At 48.7% G+C, this 23049-nt stretch overlaps 1 protein-coding gene and 1 long non-coding RNA gene across 2 annotated transcripts in view; one reads left to right on the top strand and one right to left on the bottom strand.

Annotated features, from left to right (window-relative positions):
• The window catches only part of LOC141047918 (uncharacterized), a 53563-nt gene extending 46650 nt beyond the window's left edge, over positions 1-6913 (top strand). The window contains exons 2-3 of the long non-coding RNA XR_012219926.1: positions 838-895; positions 6785-6913. This is a non-coding gene — a long non-coding RNA (uncharacterized lncRNA). The remainder of the gene's footprint in view (positions 1-837; positions 896-6784) is intronic.
• A 1920-nt stretch (positions 6914-8833) lies between these two features.
• Positions 8834-19990, bottom strand: LOC141047916 (fucolectin-like). The gene is made up of 4 exons (XM_073543237.1): positions 19850-19990; positions 19125-19198; positions 18409-18691; positions 8834-9191 (listed from the first exon to the last, which is right to left on the bottom strand). The coding sequence occupies exons 2-4, from the start codon at positions 19195-19197 to the stop codon at positions 9023-9025; spliced, it is 525 nt and encodes a 174-aa protein (XP_073399338.1). The 5' UTR covers position 19198; positions 19850-19990; the 3' UTR covers positions 8834-9022.
• Positions 19991-23049: the final 3059 nt, after the last annotated feature.

The following is a 23049-nucleotide window of genomic DNA, read 5'->3' on the forward strand; positions in this document are numbered from 1 at the left end:
GAGTGGGACTAAAGGAGAGGCCTCGGCGGAGGACTGCCAGTTCAGTGGGGCTCAAGGTGTATGATGGAATGTTGGCCACTGTGTTGGGGGTCTTACCTGAGACCAGGTTGTCATACGATCTTCTCTGCTTATGGTTGTACCTCCGTGTTAGCCTCCTCGTGGTGGACGTTGGTTGCCTCTCTCCGGATAGTATTTGCCTAAAAAACGATAATGTTCTGGGAACCTGTTGAAGTTTCGCTTCCGGAGCTGAAGGAGCCTTAATGTGTACTCGCAGACCTCGTAAGTTTAAAGATCATTTAGTGAGGGCTGATATTGGGGGTTCTCAAAAGGCGACGGACTGGCACTTTCCCTTGTTTAGGTTGTGCCGCCTGTTCGAATGTTATAAAATCAAGTGATATTACTCATCCGCACACAGGCAAACGCTATCCTATCAAAGGTTTTTTCACATGTGACAGTAATTTCGTTATCCATGCAATGAAATGCCCTTGTGGCTTACTGTACATCGGTGAGACAATACAACACGTAAAAGATAGGATAACTAGCCATAAATCAACTATTCGATGCAAGCGGTTATTTCCAGGTCACGCACGCTGGAAAGTCACCACTCAGCTCCCATTTCTATAGCTCCACTGCCACCAATGCACACACACCTCCACAATAGATCACACGCCCTGGCACACCGCCACATGCAGCGCCGGGAAGCGCATCTCTGGACACTATGCACCAGTGGTTAGTATCCGAAACATCAGGTATTATGGCACTATTACATTTCTGCACTATTAGGCTGTGATTCCCTTAAAGGAACAGTGTACTAAATTAAAACAATTCTTTTTACAGAACACTTTCTACTCATGAATTGCATCGCCGTTCTCTGGCCGTGCTGAATCACTAACAGGTCAGTATCTCATAGTCACCCTATACCCTGCTAGAATTGTGGCTACTATATACAGCTGTATACCTACTTTACTTGCACGCTTCTGTTACTTCCTTCCTTTTTTCTATTTTTCATTGCCCCCCCTCCCTTCATTCCTTGTCCTCTTGGTTCAATGCTATTAATTTTACAGTTGTGACTAGAGTTGAGCGATACCGTCCGATTTCTTCAAAGTATCGGATCGGATGGTATCGGCCGATCTTTAAAAAAAAGTATCGGTATCGCCGATTCCGATACCGGAAGTCCCATTCAAGTCTATGGGACTTCCGGTATCGGAATAAGAAAAACCCTGTTTTTGCCTTGTACAGCCTCTCTGGGGTCTGTACGGGCCTTTCGGGGGGCTGTGCCGGCCTGCCAGGGGGTCTGTGCAGGCTTCGGTGGTCTGTGCCGGCCTGCCGGGGGGCTGTGCTGGCCTGCCGGTGGTCTGTGCAGGCTCCGGTGGTCTGTGCCGGCCTGCCGGTGGTCTGTGCCGGCCTGCCGGTGGTCTGTGCCGGCCTGCCGGTGGTCTGTGCAGGCTCCGGGGGGCTGTGCCAGCCTGCCGGGGGGCTGTGCCGGCCTGCCGGGGGGCTGTGCCGGCCTGCCGGGGGGCTGTGCCGGCCTGCCGGTGGTCTGTGCAGGCTCCGGGGGGCTGTGCCGGCCTGCCGGGGGGCTGTGCCGGCCTGCCGGGGGTCTGTGCAGGCTTCGGGGGTCTGTGCAGGCATCGTCCGATGGGACTACAAGTCCCATCGGGCGATGCCTGCTACCATGACAGTGATTGACACATTAGCCAATGATGGGACAGTAGTAGTCCCATCATCCGGCTAATGTGTTGAATGTAAAAAAAAAAAAAAAAAATTACATGCTACATACATACAACATGCATACTACATACATGCTACATACTACATACATACTACATACATACTACATATATACTACATGCATGCTACATACATACAACATGCATACTACATACATGCTACATTCATACTACATAAATACTACATGCAACATACATACTACATATATACTACATACATACTACATATGGGTGGGAATTTCCCACGCAGCAATGGCATAAAGTGAGACTAGGGACTTTTTTTTTTTAAGTGGCGGAGGAATACAGTGCGGAAGGATACCTACCTTCCGTCATTGGATTCCTGCAGCCCGTAGAGAACGGCAGCATCATCTGATGCTGCCGTTCTCTACCCAAGATCGTCGTGGGACACACTCGTGGACTGCTTCGGATCGTGGGTGAGTATTTTTGTGGTTTGTTATGTTAATATTTATTCCGGAAAAGACAATGGCTTCGGGGAACAATGTGACAAGTATTGGTAAGTATGTTACTCTATGTTATATGTACTGTATGTCTATGTATGTATTGTATGAATGTATTGTATGTATGTAGTATATATGTGGTATGTATGTAGCATGTAGTATGTATGTAGTATGTATGTAGCATGCATGTAGCATGCAGTATGTATGTAGCATGCATGTAGTATATATGTAGTATGTATGTAGCATGCATGTAGTATATATGTAGTATGTATGTAGCATGCATGTAGTATATATGTAGCATGCATGTAGCATGTATGTGGTATGTATGTAGCATGCATGTAGTATATATGTAGTATGTATGTAGCATGTAGTATGTATGTAGTATGTATGTGGTATGTATGTAGCATGTAGTATGTATGTAGTATGTATGTAGCATGCATGTAGCATGCAGTATATATGTTGTATGTAGTATGTATGTAGTATGTATGTGGTATGTATGTAGCATGTATGTAGTATATATGTAGCATGCATGTAGTATATATGTAGTATGTATGTAGCATGTAGTATGTATGTAGTATGTATGTGGTATGTATGTAGCATGTAGTATGTATGTAGTATGTATGTAGCATGCATGTAGCATGCAGTATATATGTTGTATGTAGTATGTATGTAGTATGTATGTGGTATGTATGTAGCATGTAGTATGTATGTAGCATGTATGTAGTATGTATGTAGCATGCATGTAGCATGCAGTATATATGTTGTATGTAGTATGTATGTAGTATGTATGTGGTATGTATGTAGCATGTAGTATGTATGTAGTATGTATGTAGCATGCATGTAGTATATATGTAGTATGTATGTAGCATGTATGTAGTATATATGTAGTATGTATGTAGCATGTATGTAGTATATATGTAGTATGTATGTAGCATGCATGTAGTATATATGTAGTATGTATGTAGCATGTGGTATGTATGTAGCATGTAGTATGTATGTAGCATGCATGTAGTATATATGTAGTATGTATGTAGCATGTAGTATGTATGTAGTATGTATGTGGTATGTATGTAGCATGTATGTAGCATGTATGTAGTATATATGTAGTATGTATGTAGCATGCATGTAGTATGTATGTAGTATGTATGTGGTATGTATGTAGCATGTAGTATGTATGTAGCATGCATGTAGTATGTATGTAGTATGTATGTATCATGTATGTAGAATGTATGTAGTATGTATGTAGCATGTAGTATGTATGTAGCATGTAGTATGTATGTAGTATGTATGTGGTATGTATGTAGCATGTAGTATGTATGTAGCATGTATGTAGTATATATGTAGTATGTATGTAGCATGCATGTAGTATGTATGTAGTATGTATGTGGTATGTATGTAGCATGTAGTATGTATGTAGTATGTATGTAGTATGTAGTATGTATGTGGTATGTATGTAGCATGCAGTATGTATGTAGCATGTATGTAGTATATATGTAGTATGTATGTAGTATATATGTAGTATGTATGTAGCATGTAGTATGTATGTAGCATGCATGTAGTATGTATGTAGTATGTATGTAGCATGTAGTATGTATGTAGCATGCATGTAGTATGTATGTAGTATGTATGTAGTATTTTTTTTTTTTTTAACATTTAACACATTAGCCGGATGATGGGACTACTACTGTCCCATCATTGGCTAATGTGTCAATCACTGTCATGGTAGCAGGCATCGCCAGATGGGACTTGTAGTCCCATCGGACGATGCTTGCACAGACCCCCGGACATCAGCACAGCCCCCCGGCAGGCTGGCACAGCCCCCCGGCAGGCCGGTACAGACCCCCACAGGGTGCACAGACCACCGGCAGGCCGGCACAGCCCCCCGGCAGGCCGGTACAGACCCCCACAGGGTGCACAGACCACCGGCAGGCCGGCACAGCCCCCCGGCAGGCCGGTACAGACCCCGGGCAGTCCACACAGCCCCCCGGCAGGCCGGCAGAGACCCCCGGAAGGCCCGAAATGACGGCGCATCATGATGCGCACACACCGCGCATCATGATGACGTCAGGCTGTCAATCAACTTTGAACTTCCGATTCCGATGCCGAATTCCGATATTGAAAAAATATCGGAAGTCGGTATCGGAATTCCGATACAGCAAGTATCGGCCGATACCCGATACTTGCGGTATCGGAATGCTCAACACTAGTTGAGACTAATAATATAACAATTTATTGGCTCTGTGTGTTTGGTAACAGCGCTATTATTCAGATGATCCTTATATCCAATGTCTGGATACTTGAACCATCTTTCATACCTTCATCCATTATAAGTTTATGCTTCGAACATACAACACTGCCCTTCACCTCTCCAAACAAGCCTATTTCAACACCCTCATCACCTCACTGTCCAATAACCCGAAACGTCTCTTTGACACTTTTCATTCTCTACTCAACCCAACAGTACAGGCCCCAACCACGGAGCTCCGAGCTGACGATCTGGCCAATTACTTCAAAGAAAAAATTGACCAGATTTGACAGGAAATTATCTCCCAATCCCCTCATACCATGCACTGTCCTCCCTCCCCCACTGCATCTAGCTCACTCTCTTATTTTGAACCAGTCACAGAAGAAGTAAGCAGGCTCCTTGCATCTTCTTACCCAACCACTTGCACCAGTGACCCAGTTCTGTCACATCTCCTCCAGTCCCTTTCCCCTGCTGTCACCCCTCACCTAACTAAAATATTTAACCTCTCTCTCGCTCTCTGGTATCTTTCCCTCCTCATTTAAGCATGCCATCATACATCCACTACTTAAAAAACCATCCCTCGACCAAAACTGTGCCGCTAACTATAGACCTGTCTCTAATCTTCCCTTCATCTCTAAACTCCTGGAACGCCTGGTCCACTCCCGTCTTACCCGCTATCTCTTTGATAACTCTGTTCTCGACCCTCTCCAATCCGGTTTCCGCTCTTTACACTCCACTGAAACTGCCCTCACTAAAGTCTCTAATGATCTGCTAACAGCTAAATCTAATGGTCATTACTCCATGCTAATTCTCTTGGATCTCTCTGCAGCATTCGACACTGTGGATCATCAGCTCCTCCTCACTATGCTACTTTCCATTGGCCTCAAGGACACCGTTCTCTCCTGGTTCTCCTCCTATCTCTCCGACCGCTCCTTTACTGTATCTTTTGCCGGTTCCTCCTCCTCTCACCTTCCCCTTACTGTTGGGGTTCCTCAAGGATCGGTTCTAGGCCCCCTCCTCTTCTCTTTGTACACTGCCCCTATTGGTCAAACAATCAGTAGATTTGGTTTCCAGTACCATCTCTATGCTGATGACACCCAATTATACGCTTCTTCTCCTGACATCACGCCAGCCTTTCTAGAAAACACCGGCGATTGTCTAAACGCTGTGTCTAATATCATGTCCTCACTATATCTGAAACTGAACCTGTCAAAGACTGAGCTCCTGGTGTTTCCTCCCTCTACTAATGTATCTATACCCGACATTGCCATTTCTGTGTGTGGTTCCACTATTACTCCCCAGCAACATGCCCGCTGTCTTGGGGTCATACTTGATTCCGAGCTTTCCTTTGCCCCCCCACATACGATCACCGGCTCGCTCTTGTCATCTGCACCTCAAAAACTTCTCTAGAATTCGACCTTTTCTTACTTTTGACTCTGCAAAAACTCTTACTGTTTCTCTTATTCATTCTCGTCTGGACTATTGTAACTCTCTTCTAATCGGTCTCCCTCTTACCAAACTCTCCCCTCTCCAATCTGTCTTGAATGCTGCAGCCAGGATCATATGACTCGCCAATTGTTACACCGATGCCTCTACCTTGTGCCAGTCATTACACTGGCTACCCATCCACTCCAGAATTCAATATAAACTTAGTACCCTCACCCACAAAGCCCTCCATGGCTCAGCACCACCCTACATCTCCTCCCTTGTTTCAGTATACCACCCTACCCGCACCCTCCATTCTGCTGATGACCTGAGGTTAGTATCCTCAATAGTCAGAACCTCCCACTCCCGTCTCCAAGACTTTACTCGTGCTGCGCCAATTCTTTGAAATGCACTTCCCAGGTCAATACGATTAGTCCCCAATCCCCACAATTTTAAGCGTGCCCTGAAAGCGCCTTTATTCAGACTGGCCTATCGCCTCAACACATTAACCTAATCTATCCCTGTGTGGCACAGCCAAAAGTTTTACCATAACCAGGTTCCCCGCATCATGTTCCCACATGCTTTATGCATCCATTAGCCCTTGTGTCTGTACTGTTACACACTTAACATTATGGCTGGTCCATACAATCAGGGCAACTGTTACCACCCACCTTTCGTGTCTCCCTCTTTCCTCATAGACTGTAAGCCTGCGAGCAGGGCCCTCATTCCTCTTGGTATTTGTTATAATCTATGTGATTATTGTTATGCTGTAATGTCTATTGTCTGTACAAGTCCCCTCCGAAATGCAAAGTGCTGCGGAATATGTCAGCGCTATAGAAATAAAATTTATTATTATTATTATTATACCTGTTTTATTGTAAATCTGTATATACCATATCATTTATACACGTTTATTTGTCTTTCAGAGTTGTTTGAGAAAGACCATTGACGGTCGACACATCACGCGCTTCTTGATTCTTTTGCTTTGCACATCGAATTTGAATTCTTTTTTGTGATGTCATTTTTTTTCTAATTAAAAACTTTTCTGCAATCGGTTTGAGAGTGCGGCTGTTTGACTATCTCTATGCATTGCGGATCATTGCAATTCAGCTTGCTCCTCATCTTCTCGTCAGCTGTGTGCACCTCCTTAATTTTTTCGATAAGCCCGGAAAGGCAGCGGACGCATCTTATAGCGACCAAAACAGCTGACAGGTGCACATTAATAATTAAACATATGATTGCCTGACAGAAGAGCATAGTTTTGTGTTTTCCTTACTAGCTTCCATTGCTTTTTCTGCTTTTCTCTGTGCTGTTTATCCCCATGTAGTATGTGCTCCATGGACAATGCCACCACGTGCATCTCGTGAGAGGTCTGCAGGCCTTCATCGTTTGAGGGTGAATATATCAACGCTCGATGTCAGCGAGTAACATGTTTGGAAGCCCTGAAAATGGATCTAAATGTGCAGCTGACAACATGCCCCCTGGTTACACACCATGCAGCCCTCCTGATTACATACCCTGCAGCCCCCTGGTTACATAGCCTGCAGCCCCCCTGGGTACACACCATGCAGCCCCCGTGGTTACACACCCTGCAGCTCCCCTGGTTACACACCCTGCAGCTCCCCTGGTTACACACCCTGCAGCTCCCCTGGTTACACACCCTGCAGCTCCCCTGGTTACACAGCCTGCAGCCCCCCTGGTTACACACCCTGCAGCCCCCCTGGTTACACACCCTGCAGCCCCCCTGGTTACACAGCCTGCAGCCCCCCTGGTTACACAGCCTGCAGCCCCCCTGGTTACACAGCCTGCAGCCCCCCTGGTTACACAGCCTGCAGCCCCCCTGGTTACACACCCTGCAGCCCCCCTGGTTACATACTCTGCAACCCCCCTGGTTACATACTCTGCAACTCCCCTGGTTACACACCATGCAGCCCCCCTGGTTACACACCCTGCAGCCCCCTTACATGTCCACATCCCTCTCTCACACATCTTTCACATGCTGTTTGCATCTTGCCATCGCCAGGAGCCGCCAGCAGGAGGGAAGCGCTGACAGGCAGCACCAGAGGAGCAGGGAGGTAGAGCAAGCGTTGAGCGCCGCGCAGGACTGGAGCTGCAGGATCCGACAGCTGGGAATCACAGGGGCTCCGCATGACCTTTGTAAGCAGACATGACCGGGCAGCGAGTGCCGTGTGTCCACATCTGCTATATTGTCATGTGGGCAGTGCATAACGTATTATAATGCGGGCAATCTGGCCCTGGGCCCCCAGGAGCCGCAACGATATCCAAGATTGCCCTCGTTATAATCTGCCTGTGCACGGTGGTAATCTCAGTGTTGGTCTTTGTATAGTGAGTAATTTTCAGTAACAGTGCGACAGCGCGGTCATCTGCTGAGGTTCCCCTATACCTAGTTAGGAGCTCACTCGTGTTTCGCCACCCCTGAGCTTCACCTCTGGCAGGACGGCAGCTGCCACTTCACAGTTATAATCTAGCAGTAGCACTATAAAGAGCCGCAGTGCAGCCCAGGCTTTATGGAGATTGTGAATATTGGGCATTGGCTGCAATGTCTCATAAAACAAAGTCAATGAGTTTTCACTGCATTCTAAAGAAATCCTCTATTTTTGGCCTTGTGCAAAATTCTTCAATTGTGAGCGCCGTTTTGATGAATTTAGTGCACAAAAATGTTGGAAAACTCACAAATCGAAAAAGAAAAAAATGCAAGTGATGAATCGGACCCAACAGCTAAAACATCTCTTATCCGAGAATCCCAAAATCTTGTTTTATTTATCTTCCCCAAAAGTTCTAGGGAAGACAGACGAAAGGTAAGGAAGGAAATGTCACTTCAGTACTTGGTGTGAAGTATCAGGAGCAGAGATGACACAGACATGGTGCTAGCTGGAACATGGAAGTGAAGGGCGTCATGATTCCCTACATTTTATTGTTTCTTCCCTTGATCATTTAAACAATGTAGCCATGGGTGCGAAACGAGGAATTTGTGTTTATTTTCAAATTTAACCAAATGCAGAAATAACCGTTGAGAACATGTTCCTTCCCATCCTCTAACCTGTGTTTGTGTGATGGAAACATCTACAGAACTCAGAGCTGATGAAGACGAGCTAGACAAAGAAAAAGCTTGACATGTGTGAAGCTTGCCTTGACTTTGGTAGCTACCAGCAGACTTTATTGCCTTTATTGACCGGGTCTCCATAAACCTCAACCTCACAAAGAGATAAGTATTCTGAGCGTCCGCCGATCACCACGCTGACATATCGACCTTCCATCCCGTTACAGCAGAAGGACAAGGTAGCAGATTTAACATTCTTGACTTTATCACACCTGGAGAAGAAAACCATCAAAACCTTGTGATGATCAACTGCAGATTCCAACACATTTGTCATTTTAGGTCACTTCTAAACAACAACAAAAACAACATTCAGGAACCCCCCAAAGTGCCAGATAAGGGCCAACATTCGAACCCATGTTCCGCTTTGTAATATTTCTGACCAAAAGGTAAACAATTATAACAAATATTTACAGTTCAATCATGCACAAGATGGGACGTTGTGGAGAAACACAAGATGGGACATTTTGGAGAGGCAAAAGATGGGACATTGTGGAGAAACATGAGATGAGACATTGTGGAGAGGCAAAAGATGGGACATTGTGGAGAAACACAAGATGGGACATTGTGGAGAGGCAAAAGATGGGACATTGTGGAGAAACACTAGATGGGATATTGTGGAGAGGCAAAAGATGAGACATTGGGAGGAAGCACAAGATGAGACATTGTGGAGAAACACAGGATGGGACATTGTGGAGAAACACAAGATGGGACATTGTGGAGAGGCAAAAGATGAGACATTGTGGAGAAACACAGAATGCGACATTGTGGAGAAACATAGGATGGGACATTGTGGAGAAACGCCAGATATGAAATTGTGGAGAAACAAATGATGGGACCTTCTAGAGAGGCAAAAGATGATATATTGGAAGGAAACACAAGATGAGACATTGTGGAGACATACAAGAAAGAACATTATGGAGAAACACAATATCGAACATTGTAGCAAAACAACACAGAACATAATGAAAAGAAACACAAGATGGGACAGTAAGAAGAAACACAAGGTGGGACATTGTGGAAAAACACAGGATGGGATGTTATGGAGAAACACAAGGTGGAACTTTATGAGGAAACACAAATTGAGATGTTATGGAGAAACACAAGATAAGACGCTGTGGAGAAACATAACATGGGACATTATGAAGATTCACAAATTGAGATATTGTTGAGAAACACAAGACATGATATTGTGGAGAAATAGGCCATTGTTCACTGTCGAAGAAAACAAGATGGAACAATATAAAAAGATTTAGATGGCACAACATAAAAAAGCGTAAGACAGTACATTGTTGAGAAACTGAGAAACGCTAGAGAAATAACACAATCAAGGAGATTGTGAAGAAAAATGAGGGACATTTAGGAGAAATGTAGTACTAGCAGGTACGCAGGATGCAGTGTCGAGTCACGAGACAACTACGGTGCTTTTTAAGAATACGTTTATGGGACTTGAGGGGACTTTCCTCAGTCACAGCCTGATCACCGAAACAGGGGTAACACAGGTTGCCCACGCAGGGGCTCTAAACAAGCAAACACAGTAACGCAGCACACGACTACTCCCGGCACTATAGGGCCGTGGTTTGGCCAACTATAGGTCCTTAAGTCTAGAGTCTACTTAACAGTCCAGGTGTCCCTCGCCATTTGGGCTGGTGGTCTTTTGGCGAAATAGTTGCTGGGCCCAGTTGCTGAGGTGTTGACGCAGTCTTCGCGCTCTCCAGTGCGCTGAGGACACTGGAGCCCCACAGGCCCCGGCGGAGTCCTTGGATGGATGGGCCGCAGCGCCCGGACCTGGGCAGGTGGCAGAGATGTATAGTGGCGAGTGACAGGCCACCTGCGTAGCTAACGGCTGCGACGGGGAGTCCGCGATCAAGAGAGGCCCGGCTCCTGCTGCAGACCGGAGCGGGACAGTCGTGGCCACCGACAGCGCGGTGCTGGCCGCGGCCACTGGTGAAAGCAGGGAGGCTGCGGGTGGCAGGGAACAGGCTGCGGTCACGAGCTCAGGGGAGGCGGCTGTGGGCGACCGCGGGTAGGCCGCAGCCGCGGGCAGAGGGGAGGCGACAGCGGCCGCGAGCTGTGCTGGGGCCGCAGTGGCCATGGTCTGGAGATGGGTAACAAGTCTCGGTCGGCTCTCTGGATACCGTCCCTCTGGAGTCCTCAGTCGGCGTCCTCCGTGGCGCTGGTGAGTCGCTCTAGCAGGCAGTCGCTCCGACGCTCTCCTGCTGTGTCTGTCCCGGTCTGCTGACTCATCGTCTGGGGAATTCCCTGCCTCCTTTATACCGGTCCCTCCCCCAGCCCACCTGTCAGTCACAACGGTCCGTCCTCGAATCCTGTCCCCCGGGAACAGTTTCCCCCCGGAACTCAGATGACGGCTCCTCTGGTTCCGGCCCGGACACTCGACGGTGGCCGTTCCTCCCACACTCCCCCGCCCTGTATGCTCGCCAGTCCTCGGGCGAGGGTTTCTGTAGACTCGTGTTAGTTCCTTGGGATGACAGTCCTTGTTGCCATACAAACTGGTCCTGTTCGTAATGTTCAGGGGGTTTGTCAACTGTTGACCGCTCGGAGCGTCGAAGCTCAGGTGTAGTGGAGTCTTCTGGGGAGGTGGAGGGTGGTCGAATAGTTGGTTCTGGTGGGATGTCCGGGTCTGCTGTAATGCCACTACTGGGACGCCCCGTAGATGTGACGGGGAAGTCCTCTTTGTCATCCAGGTCCCAGACCGTGGGCCGAGGGTCGGTTCGGGCCGCGGAGGATCAGCAGATGTACTAGGTCGTAACATGTTACGGTGCACAACCTCAGTGAGAGGCGTGTTATCTCCTTCAGACTGTATTTCGTATACAGGCCCATCGGGGCTTACCCGATGCAACACTCGGTACGGGTTTGCCTCCCACCATGGTTCTAACTTGTTTTGGGGACATTGATCAAGTACGAGTACCCGATCCCCAGCCTGAAAGTCAATAGGTGGGGGTAGTGTTCCCCCTGGTGTTCTAGTTCCCGGAGTTTCGTATGTACGATCCGATGGAGGGTCTGCAGCCAATGCCGATGATTTAGGACCCATGAGGTTACCCTGGTCCAGGGTTGTGGCTCTTCCGGGTTTAATTCCACCTCCGTAATTTCGTTGCCTTCTCGCCCGAACAGCAATGAAAAGGGGATGTAACCCGTTACTCGATGCACTCAGTTGTTATACACCCACATCAGTTCGGGGACATATTCAGGCCAGCGGGCCTTGCGGTCGCTCTCCAGGGTGCACAGCATTTGGATCAACGTACGATTGAATCGCTCGCAGGCTCCGTTTCCCTGCGGGTGGTATGGCGTAGTCCGCGATTTATCGATTCTGTATAGATGGTGAAGCTCTTCCATGACTTTTCCTAGGACGCACACTCTTTGATGCAAATGTATTCGTTGTGGACAGCCGTACACTTGAATAAAGTTCTTTCAAATCGCGAAAGCAGCTGACTCCGCTGTTTGGTCTCGGGTGGGGGTGACTACGGCGAACTTGGTGAAATGGTCTACCATCACGAGATAATGTTCATACCCCTGATAGGCAGGACCGATGGTCAGGTAGTCCACCGTAAGAAGCTCCGGGGGGCTGATGTCACAATAGTCTGCACCGGGGCTCGTTGCGCAGGGGGTTTAGCAAGCTCGCACGGGAGGCAGGTGTGACAAACTTCTTCAGCAGTGTGTAAGCGTGGGTGGTACACTATCTGCTGTAACCACTGTAACGTCTTTTGAGCACCAAAGTGAGCCCCTCTTTCATGGGCTTACCAGGCCAGTTGGTTGAGATGGTCTCCGGGCACGATCACCTGCCATATCGTAGCTGACGTGACTCGTGACATGGCCTTTCGATATGAGTCCCTTTTTGATGACCAGTTTTTCCCACTGGCGCAGCATCAGTAACATATCTTGGGTCAAAGTCTGCCTCTGTGAGCCCGTGGGCAATCTACCGGTGGCCACCCATCGGCGCAGGAGTCCAATTTCTGCATCTTCTTGCTGCTGGATCCAGTGGTCGCGGGGCTGTCTCAGCATCCCCCTAGGAGTCCCGGACTAGGCACTTCCTGCGTGCTGACTGCAAGAACAGCGGTGGTGAGGGCGAATGGCGTCTCATCTGCTTCTAATTCGTCATCTCGGTTTCTCCCTGGGGTGTTGTGTCGGATTCTTGAGAGCGCGTCGGCGTGCACGTTTTCAGCTCCCCGTTTATAGAAGATCTTATAATTGAATTTGGCCTTCTGAGCTACCCACCGCTGCTCGAAGGCCCCCAGCTTGGCATTCTCCAGATGGGCTAATGGGTTGTTATCGGTCCACGCTACTACTTCGGAGCCCGCCAGATACTCTGCAAATCGCTCCATCATTGCCCACACTACTGCGAGGAGCTCGAGCTTAAAGGAGCTGTAATTGTCCGGGTTGCATTCTGAGTCATGCAGCGACCAGCTACCATAGGCGATCACTTTCTCCTGACCATCCTGCACCTGTGACAACACAGCTCCTAGTCCCTGGAGGCTCCCGTCGGTATGCAGGATGAACGGTTGCGAAAAATCCGCATATGCCAATACCGGGGCGTCCGAGAGAGCAGCTTTGAGGTCTTGAAACGCATCCTCTTGCGGTTGCTGCCACTGGATCTTCCATCCATTCGCCTTGGTTCTTACAGAGCTCGAGCTCGGCGTGCAAAAGTCTTCACGAATGGACGGTAGTAGCCAGCCTACCCCAGGAAGGCCCGCACGTCCTTCACCGTCTCGGGGGTAGGCCACCCCTGGATGGCAGCGACCTTTTCCAGGGATGGTCGAACGCCCTCTGTCGAGACGGTATGCCCCAGGTACTCGATCTTGGTGCGGAATAGATGGCATTTCTGGGGCTTCACCTTCAACCCGTACTTCTGCAGCCGACCAAGCACCTGCCCTAACCGCCTCAGGTGGTCCTCGAAGGTGGCGGAATAGATGATAATATCGTCCAGGTATATCAATGTGGCTTCGAAGTTGAGGTCTCCGAGACACCGCTCCATCAACCGCTGAAAAGTTCCGGGGGCGTTGGCCAGCCTAAACGGCATCCGATTGAACTTGAACAGTCCCATGGGAAGGATGAATGCCGTCTTGGCTCTGTCCTCCTCCGACATCAGCACCTGCCAGTACCCACTGGCCAGGTCAAGGGTGGAAAAGTACGTTGCGTTCTCCAGGGCGGACAGAGACTCTTCTATATGGGGCAGCGGATACGAATCCTCGATGGTGCAGGCATTCAACTTCCGATAATCCACGCAAAAACGTAGAGTGCCATCTTTCTTTCTTTCTGCGGCTGCCTGTTGGGTTCGCACCGTGACTGCCCAGGGATCTTCGGGTTGCACCCGCAACTGGACTGCGGGGTCCGGCAACATCTCCTCCAATGGCCGGACTAGCTTGACCACTTCGGCCCGGGGCTTCAGGGCAATGTTTTATCTTACAGGTTGACGCACCGTACCAAGACGGTCCCTCCCCGCACTGTGGCCAGGGAGTGGGCCACCAGGATGCCAGGGTGAGTAACAAGGTTCCACCTGCACCTCCACGCCCTCCAGTGGTATCGGGGCGCGGATTGGCAGAGCCACCACCATCTGCCCCGGAGGAAGCACAAGCGGAGGGCCCGCCGGCGCGATGACATTGGCCAGAGCCTCACCTTACTGACACTCCTGGAGCACTCATGCCTCCCGCACCAACCACTGGAAGACCTGCCCCTGGGCCGTGCGAGAACCCCACTGACTTAGGGTCTCCTGTGTGGAATCGTTAAGGAGTAGATTGCTGAACTCCCGCAGTATATTCATGCCCAAGATGACCGGGTGGCGGTCATTAGTCTCTCCGTGGGTCAGGACCACTCCCCGGCAGCCGAGGGCTTTTCCACACAATGTCATCTGAAGCCACACCACTTCGTCGACAGGTACCGGCAGTTGGTTTGCGGCCACTAGTCGTATCATGGGCCCCCACTGGGGCCTTGCCGCTTCCGGGAAATGTTGCCGGAAGTATGTTGTCGGCATGGTCGTCACCTGCGACCCTGTATCTACGAAGCACCGTACTGCACGACCCTCGACTTCAGCCCATACTATTAGGCACTCAGCGACCATTTCTTTGGGACTTCCACCACCCTTCGTTGTGGCTTCCGGCTCCGAACGGCGTCCCCCATGCCCGGAGCCCTCTAGTTTAATGTCCGCCAGGGTGGGCGCTTCCCATGCCGCGGACACTCCCGAGCGAAGTGGCCCAGTTCTCCACACTCATAACACCGGGACAGCGAGACTCGGCCACCCCGGGCATTGCGAGGCCACCAGGGCCCGGAATTGTAGCTAGGCCGGCCAGGCACGGGCTCTGTTCTCTTCTTTACTTTGGCCAGCTCGCCCCAGATACTTTTCTTTTCTTGTCTCATTTCCGCAATCCATTGAGGTTCTTCGACAACACTTACAGAAGACTCCATGCTCCGGGCCTTCCCCACAGGAGCCGTCATCCCCTGCTCCTACTCTCGCACCCGGACCTGACTCCCCACTTCGGAGGGAGCCGTCATCCCCTGCTCTTGCTCCCGGGCCTGACTCCCCACTTCGGAGAAGGCTAAACGTGGGTTCACTCGGATCTGCTCCCGCAATGTCTGTTTGATTAACGGGTCCCGGAGTCCAGTCACTAGCAGGTCACGCAGAGTAATGTCGATGGGCCCTACCCCCATTCCGTCCTTCCTCTCTGTAACTCCTGGAGGGCATTCATATACTGGGTGATGGTCTCCCCCTCCCCCTGCATCCGACTAAACAACCGGGTTCTTAGCTCCCCCATGTCTCTTGGATCCCTGTGGATCTCTTCCAGGATCTGCAAGACCCTGGCGAAGGTGTTATAGCGCCCCGAGGGTCTCAACATTACCGACTTCCGAGCTTCTCCATCTAACGCCATAAGGGCTACCTCAGCCTCTAAATCGGGGTCATGGGGTGCATACGGAAAAGGCCCCACATCCGTTCTGTCCAGCTCCACAACAGAGTATCGGAGCCAGAAAACCGGGGCAAGTTACTTAGCATAGCCCCCAGGGAGATGCTGGAGCGGGGACCCCTGTCATCAGTAGCGCGCGCAATCCCACTCCGATCAGGCGCACCGCCGTCTGCGCTCGGAGACTGCATCCTGCCGACTACGCCAAAATGTAGCACCAGCAGGTACGCAGGATGCAGCGTCGAGTCACGAGACAGCTACGGTGCTTTTTAAGAATACGGTTATGGGACTTTCCTCAGTCACAGCCTGATCACCAAAACAAGGGTAACACAAGTTGCCCACGCAGGGGCTCTAAACAAGCAAACACAGTAACGCAGCACACGACTACTCCCAGCAACGGCCGGTCACTATAGGGCCACGGTTTGGCCGACTACGGGTCCTTAAGTCTAGAGTCTACTTAGCCGTCCAGATGTCCCTCGCCGTTCGGGCTGGTGGTGTTTCGGCGAAATAGTTGCTGGGCCCAGTTGCTGAGGTGTTGACGCAGTCTTCGCGCTCTCCAGCGCGCTGAGGACACTGGAGCCACACAGGACCCGGCGGAGTCCTTGGACGGATGGGCCACAGTGCCCAGACCTGGGCAGGCGGCAGCAATGTATAGTGGCTAGTGACAGGCCACCTGCGCAGCTAACGGCTGCGATGGGGAGTCCGCAATCAAGAGAGGCCCGACTCCTGCTGTGGACCGGAGCGGGACAGTCGTGGCTGCCGACGGCACGGTGCTGGCCGCGGCCACTGTTGAAAGCAGGGTGTCCGCGGGTGGCAGGGAACAGGCTGCGGTCACGAGCTCAGGGGAGGCGGCCGCGGGCAGGCCGCAGCCACGGGCAGAGGGGAGGCGACAGCGGCCGCGAGCTGTGCTGGGGCCACAGTGACTGCGGTCTGGAGTGGGGCAACAAGTCTCGGACGGCTCTCTGGATACTGTCCCTCTGGAGTCCTCAGTCGGCATCCTCCCTGGCGCTGGTGAGTTGCTCCAGCTGGCAGTCGCTCCCACGCTCTCCTGCTGTGTCTGTCCCGGTCTGCTGACTCATCGTCTGGGGAATTCCCTGCCTCCTTTATACCGGTCCCTCCCGCAGCCCACCTATCAGTCACAACGGTCCGTCCTCGAATCCTGTCCCCCGGGAACAGTTTCCTCCGGAACCCAGATGACGGCTCCTCTGGTTCCGGCCCGGGCACTCGACGGGTGCCGCTCCTCCCACAGTAACACAAGGCAACACATCATGGAAAAATCCAACGCAAAGCCTTGTGGCAGAACAGAAGATGAGAGTTTTGGCAGAAAAGTGTTCAAAAGCAAAATGTGTACTTATGATAGAACAGAGTGAAATAAGACAGGATATATCATGAAAATACAAGACATAACATTTTGGGGTAATGCAAACAGGACATTAGAAAAAAACCAAAACCACAAAGAAAAACACTGAAACAAAGTGTGTGACGAGACGTAATATAGTACAATGAGATAAAGTACAAAAAGCAGAAACAACAAAAAAGGACAACAAAAAGGAACAAAACACAAAACATTGTAGTGAAACACGTTATAAAAATTTTCCAAGATACAAAATGCATTATAGAAAAAACAAGATGTGTGATTCTGAGGGAACACAGGACATGACATTATAGTAGATCACAAGATCTACAAGAAGGGACAATGTGGAGAAACTAAAGACAAGATGTTGTGGATGAAAAGAAAACAGAACACTGTGGAAATTAAGAAGATGACAACACCAGATAGAACATTGACAAAAGACACAACATGGTGATTTGTTGAAGAACACAAAACACAATCTTGTGGTGGAACACAAGCCAAAACATAGTAGAAAAAACAAAATGTGGAAGTATCCAAAAAAAGTCTGAAGACAATGGGTAAAAATGATTTTGCTTTTGAGAGAAAATAAGACAGGGCATTGAGGAGAAACCAAAGATGGGCATGGTTAAGAAATGCAAACCAGAACATTGTGAAGGAATATAGGACCGACGTTTTCGGGAAAAAAAACAAGACTTTATGAAAAAAGCATGGTGTGTGAATCTGGCAAACAGAAGATAGGATATTGAGGTGAAACCTAAGATGGGACATTATGGAGGAACACAAAAAGGGACATTTGTGAAGAACACAAGATGGGACATTGAGGAAAAACAAGACCTTGTAGAAGAACACAAGATGAGACATTGAGGAGAAACAAGACATGACCTTGTTGAAGAACACAAGAAGAGACATTGAGGAGGAACAAGACATGACCTTGTAGAAGAACACAAGATGGGACATTGAGGGGGAACAAGACATGACCTTGTAGAAGAACACAAGATGAGACATTGAGGAGGAACAAGATATGACCTTGTAGAAGAACACAAGATGAGACATTGAGGAGAAACAAGACATGACCTTGTAGAAGAACACAAGATGAGACATTGAGGAGAAGCAAGATAAGACCTTGTAGAAGATCACAAGATGGGACAACCTGTTTTCTTTCACACTTACACTGGGTTGTTGTTGTTGGGGGAATTGCCGATTCGGACCTCGGCCCCCATCAGCCTCTCTTTACAGCAGTCTATCCTGTTTGTTAGGATGACATTTGATATCTTGTAGATCTGCTTCAGGTCCAGCATCCACCAAGCATTTTTCTGATTATTGGTGTGAGTGCAGGAGCCCTTGTGGTAATCGGTGTCTTTGCCGCCATCTATGGCATTTTTGGCGTATCCCATTATCGCATATTTATAGTCAGATATCTGCGAGGCTTCTCCATTTCTTGCTATATTTGTGGCTAAAGGAATAAGAACAAAACAGCTTTCAGTGAGGAGCAGTAGACCGGCCTGATGGGATTCTCATTATTTCCCATAGTCCAGGTCCGTAATTCCTTGGATTTATGCAATAATAATTCCAGAAAATTAGATGGCCCCAGCTATATATTGGATAGTTTGATGATTGCTGGATTATATGTACAGTATATAGCACCAATATAATGACATTATGTAGCCACAATATTATACTACGGGTGACTGACACAATGTTGGGAGTTTAGACTGGGTTGGGTTCTGGGCATCAGAGACCTCGGTAGCGGCATCACCAAAACCCCTCTGCACATGCTTTATCCCACTCTGCGGTACAGATACATGACTGCCCTGTGGCACAGATATAATCCCGCTGTGTACAGACATATGACCGCCCTGTAGTCCGCGGTGTGGGCAGGATCTCACCTCCAGGTGCAGGAGCGCATCCCAGAGCCAGAACCACAGAGCCCAGCAGAGTGAGAAACGACAGAACATTCATCCTGGGGGAAGAAGAGGAACAGAGACACCGAGAAATCACTGAAGCCAACAACGTACCTAAATGTAATAAGTCTCTTATTAATAGGGAGGAAGTGTAAGTCATTGACTGATCTTCTGCTCCAGTCACAGCCAGAGCTGCACTCACTCTCCGGGGTCAGTTGGGCTTTTCAGACCGTTCTTACAGATGATGGAGTTGGCAGGTGTCACGCACAGACATTTTGTCATCTCCATCATTGGTCACATTTGTCCTACGGGTCTATTCCCCATCGTGGACTCATATACTGAATGTGGCAGGTCATTGATGTCCGTCGCGCCCCACATGACCGGTTGGTGCATTGTCACCACCCAAAGATCCATAGAGCAAAGTGGGACCAGAGGGAGCGAGCGGAGGACCCGGCGAGGAGCAGCAGGACTGGTGAGTGGCCCCCTGGGAAAGCTCAGGAGTAGCTTGTATTACTTTTTCACCCCTTCCTGACTATCGATAGTTTGTGATTTGGGGTCCGGAGAAAACTCAGAACATAAACATCTTCTCATGGCAATGGGAATCAACCGGAATATTTCTGAAGCATATTTCTGGAAATTGCTGATGCCCCTAGATCGAGTGTAGAGGAGATAAGAATGGCTGATAACAGGGGAAAATAGATTGCACTTACCTGTGCAGAAGATGCAGCGCAGTGAAGTGACAGTGTATGGATGGTGGCGCCCCCTACAGTCAGGTCCTGCAGTCTGTGTGCCCCGAGCGGCCTCAGTGCGGGGCATTTATACCTTATCACGCTCCAGGTCCTCCTCCCGCTCTGATCCGGCCTCTACTTTGTGGTTTTCCTCCCTGAAGAGAATTTTCTCATGACTAATAATAAACCAAACAAAGTCGTTAATCTGCAGCCGAGATCAATATCCACAGAGGGTCCAGGAGTCACTGAGAAAATGGAAGCGTGAAGGTAGAAACATTGCCACCATACGTGTGCGGTCGATACCGCGTGTACGTCTGCACCACGGGAGCAGTCCATAGGGTGTATGAGTAAAAGGACTGGGGGGAAACCCTGCAAGTAGTCCTGTCTGCTGATAACATTCAGTAATTGTATGGAGGCATTACTTGGTTCCTTTATGGATTTATGATGTAGTCACTATATGGCGGGGATATTCAGCAACTGCATCATAATATTCAGCCATAAAGTGTTATCCTAGAATCCTAGAATGTCAGAGATGGAAGGGACCTCCAGGGTCATCAGGACCTCCAGCGCCCTTGTGTCCAACCCCCTGCACAATGCAGGAGTCACTAAATCATCCCAGTCAGATGTCTGTCCAGCCTCTGTTTGAAGACTTCTATTGAAGGAGAACTCACCACTTCTCGTGGCAGCCTGTTCCACTCATTGATCACTCTGTCAAAAAGTTTTTTCTAATATCTAATCTGTGTCTCCTCCCATTCAGCTTCATCCCATTGCTTCTAGTCTTTCCTTGTGCAAATGAGAATAAAGATGATCCTTCTACAATGTGACAGCCCTTGAGATACAGTTGTGGCCAAAAGTATTGACACCCCTGCAATTCTGTCAGATAATACTGTTTCTTCCTGAAAATGATTGCAAACACAAATTCTTTGCTATTATTATCTTCATTTAATTTGTCTTAAATGAAAAAAAAAAAACACAGAATGAAGCAAAAAGCAAAACATTGATCATTTCACACAAAATTCCAAAAATGGGCCAGACAAAAGTATTGGCACCCTCAGCCTAATACTTGGTTGCACAACCTTTAGCCAAAATAACTGCGACCAACCGCTTCCGGTAACCATCAATGAGTTTCTTACAATGCCCTGCTGGAATTTTAGACCATTCTTCTTTGGCAAACTGCTCCAGGTCCCTGATATTTGAAGGGCGCCTTCTCCAAACTGCCATTTTTAGATCTCTCCACAGGTGTTCTATGGGATTCGGGTCTGGACTCATTGCTGGCCACCTTAGAAGTCTCCAGTGCTTTCAAACCATTTTCTAGTGCTTTTTGAAGTGTGTTTTGGGTCATTGTCCTGCTGGAAGACCCATGACCTCTGAGGGAGACCCAGCTTTCTCACACTGGGCCCTACATTATCCTGCAAAATCTGTTAGTAGTCTTCAGACTTCATAATGCCATGCACACGGTCAAGCAGTCCAGTGCCAGAGGCAGCAAATCAACCCCAAAACATCAGGGAACCTCCGCCATGTTTGACCGTAGGGACCGTGTTTTTTTCTTTGAATGCATTTTTTTCTCCTGTAAACTCTATGTTGATGCCTTTGCCCAAAAAGCTCTACTTTGTCTCATCTGACCAGAGAACATTCTTCCAAAACGTTTTAGGCTTTTTCAGGTAAGTTTTGGCAAACTCCAGCTTGGCTTTTTTATGTCTCGGGGTAAGAAGTGGGGTCTTCCTGGGTCTCCTACCATACAGTCCCTTTTCATTCAGACGCCGACGGATAGTACGGGTTGACACTGTTGTACCCTTGGACTGCAGAGCAGCTTGAACTTGTTTGGATGTTAGTCGAGGTTCTTTATCCAACATCCGCACAATCTTGCGTTGAAATCTCTTGTGAATTTTTCTTTTCCGTCCACATCTAGGGAGGTTAGCCACAGTGCCATGGGCTTTACACTTCTTCATGACACTGCGCATGGTAGACACAGGAACATTCAGGTCTTCGGAGATGGACTTGTAGCCTTGAGATTGCTCATGCTTCCTCACAAGTTGGTTTCTCAAGTCCTCAGACAGTTCTTTGGTCTTCTTTCTTTTCTCCATGCTCAATGTGGTACACACAAGGACACAGGACAGAGGTTGAGTCAACTTTAATCCATGTCAACTGGCTGCAAGTGTGATTTAGTGATTGCCAACACCTGTTAGCAGGGCCGGACTGGGACTAAAATTCAGCCCTGGCATTTGAAGTTACACAGGCCCACTAGTCACATGGTGACTATATAATATTTTTGTACAGTTGTAGGTTACAAGCAGTGAGAGGAGATTAACACGACTATATAACATGTAGTCAGAGCTGTGCCCAGTATTTCAGCTGAGTCCTATTTATTGCTTTTAGTTGCAGTACTCCTCCCAAAGCTCTGTCCCCTTTTGTACACACGGTGACAGAATTCCTGGCAGAACTGCTATCCATTGGGCAACCAGACCCCCTGGTCATAGCTGCCCTATCATACCTCCCAACTTTTGAGGAAGGGTAAGAGGGACAAAGACTGCGGCGCGCAAATTTTAGGCCACGCCTGGCCACACCCATTCCGCAACTAGTCACACCCATGTCCACGCCTAATCGCACCCATTTAGCACTGCTGATCACACTGACTTGTACTGAGGGCACAGTGGCTGGCATTATGGGCACACTGACAGGCACTAAGGAAGAGAGAAAACAGAGAGAGAGAGAGAGAAAGAAAGAGGGGAAAGAGAAAGAAAGAACAGAGAGAGAGTGAAAGAACAGAGAGAGAGAGAAAGAAAGAGGGGAAAGAAAGATCAGAGAGAGACAGAGAAAGAATAGAGAGAGAAAGAAGTAAAGAAAAGAAAGAAAGAACAGAAAGAAAGAAAGAGAGGAATGAAAAAGAAAGAAAGAGGGGAAAGAAAGAACAGAGAGAGAGAAAGAAAAAAGAAAGATTAGAGAGAGAAAGAAAGAACAGAGAGAGAGAGAGAAAGAAAATGAGGGAAAGACAGAACAGAGAATGAGAAAGAAAGAAAAAGAGAGAAAGAAAGATTCTATAAAGATACTATAGCAGCCCGGCTCCCATTGTAGTGCCCACCTGAGCCTCCTGGTGCAGGACATATCATGATCCGCTCACATGGCCGGCATCCCCGATTCCAAGGCGATCCTGCTGTCTGCGCTGTCGGAGGAGGACACGGTGA

This window comes from Dendrobates tinctorius, unplaced genomic scaffold, assembly GCF_039654945.1.
Source record: "Dendrobates tinctorius isolate UK_male_01 unplaced genomic scaffold, ASM3965494v1 ptg000130l, whole genome shotgun sequence".
NCBI lineage: Eukaryota > Metazoa > Chordata > Amphibia > Anura > Dendrobatidae > Dendrobates > Dendrobates tinctorius.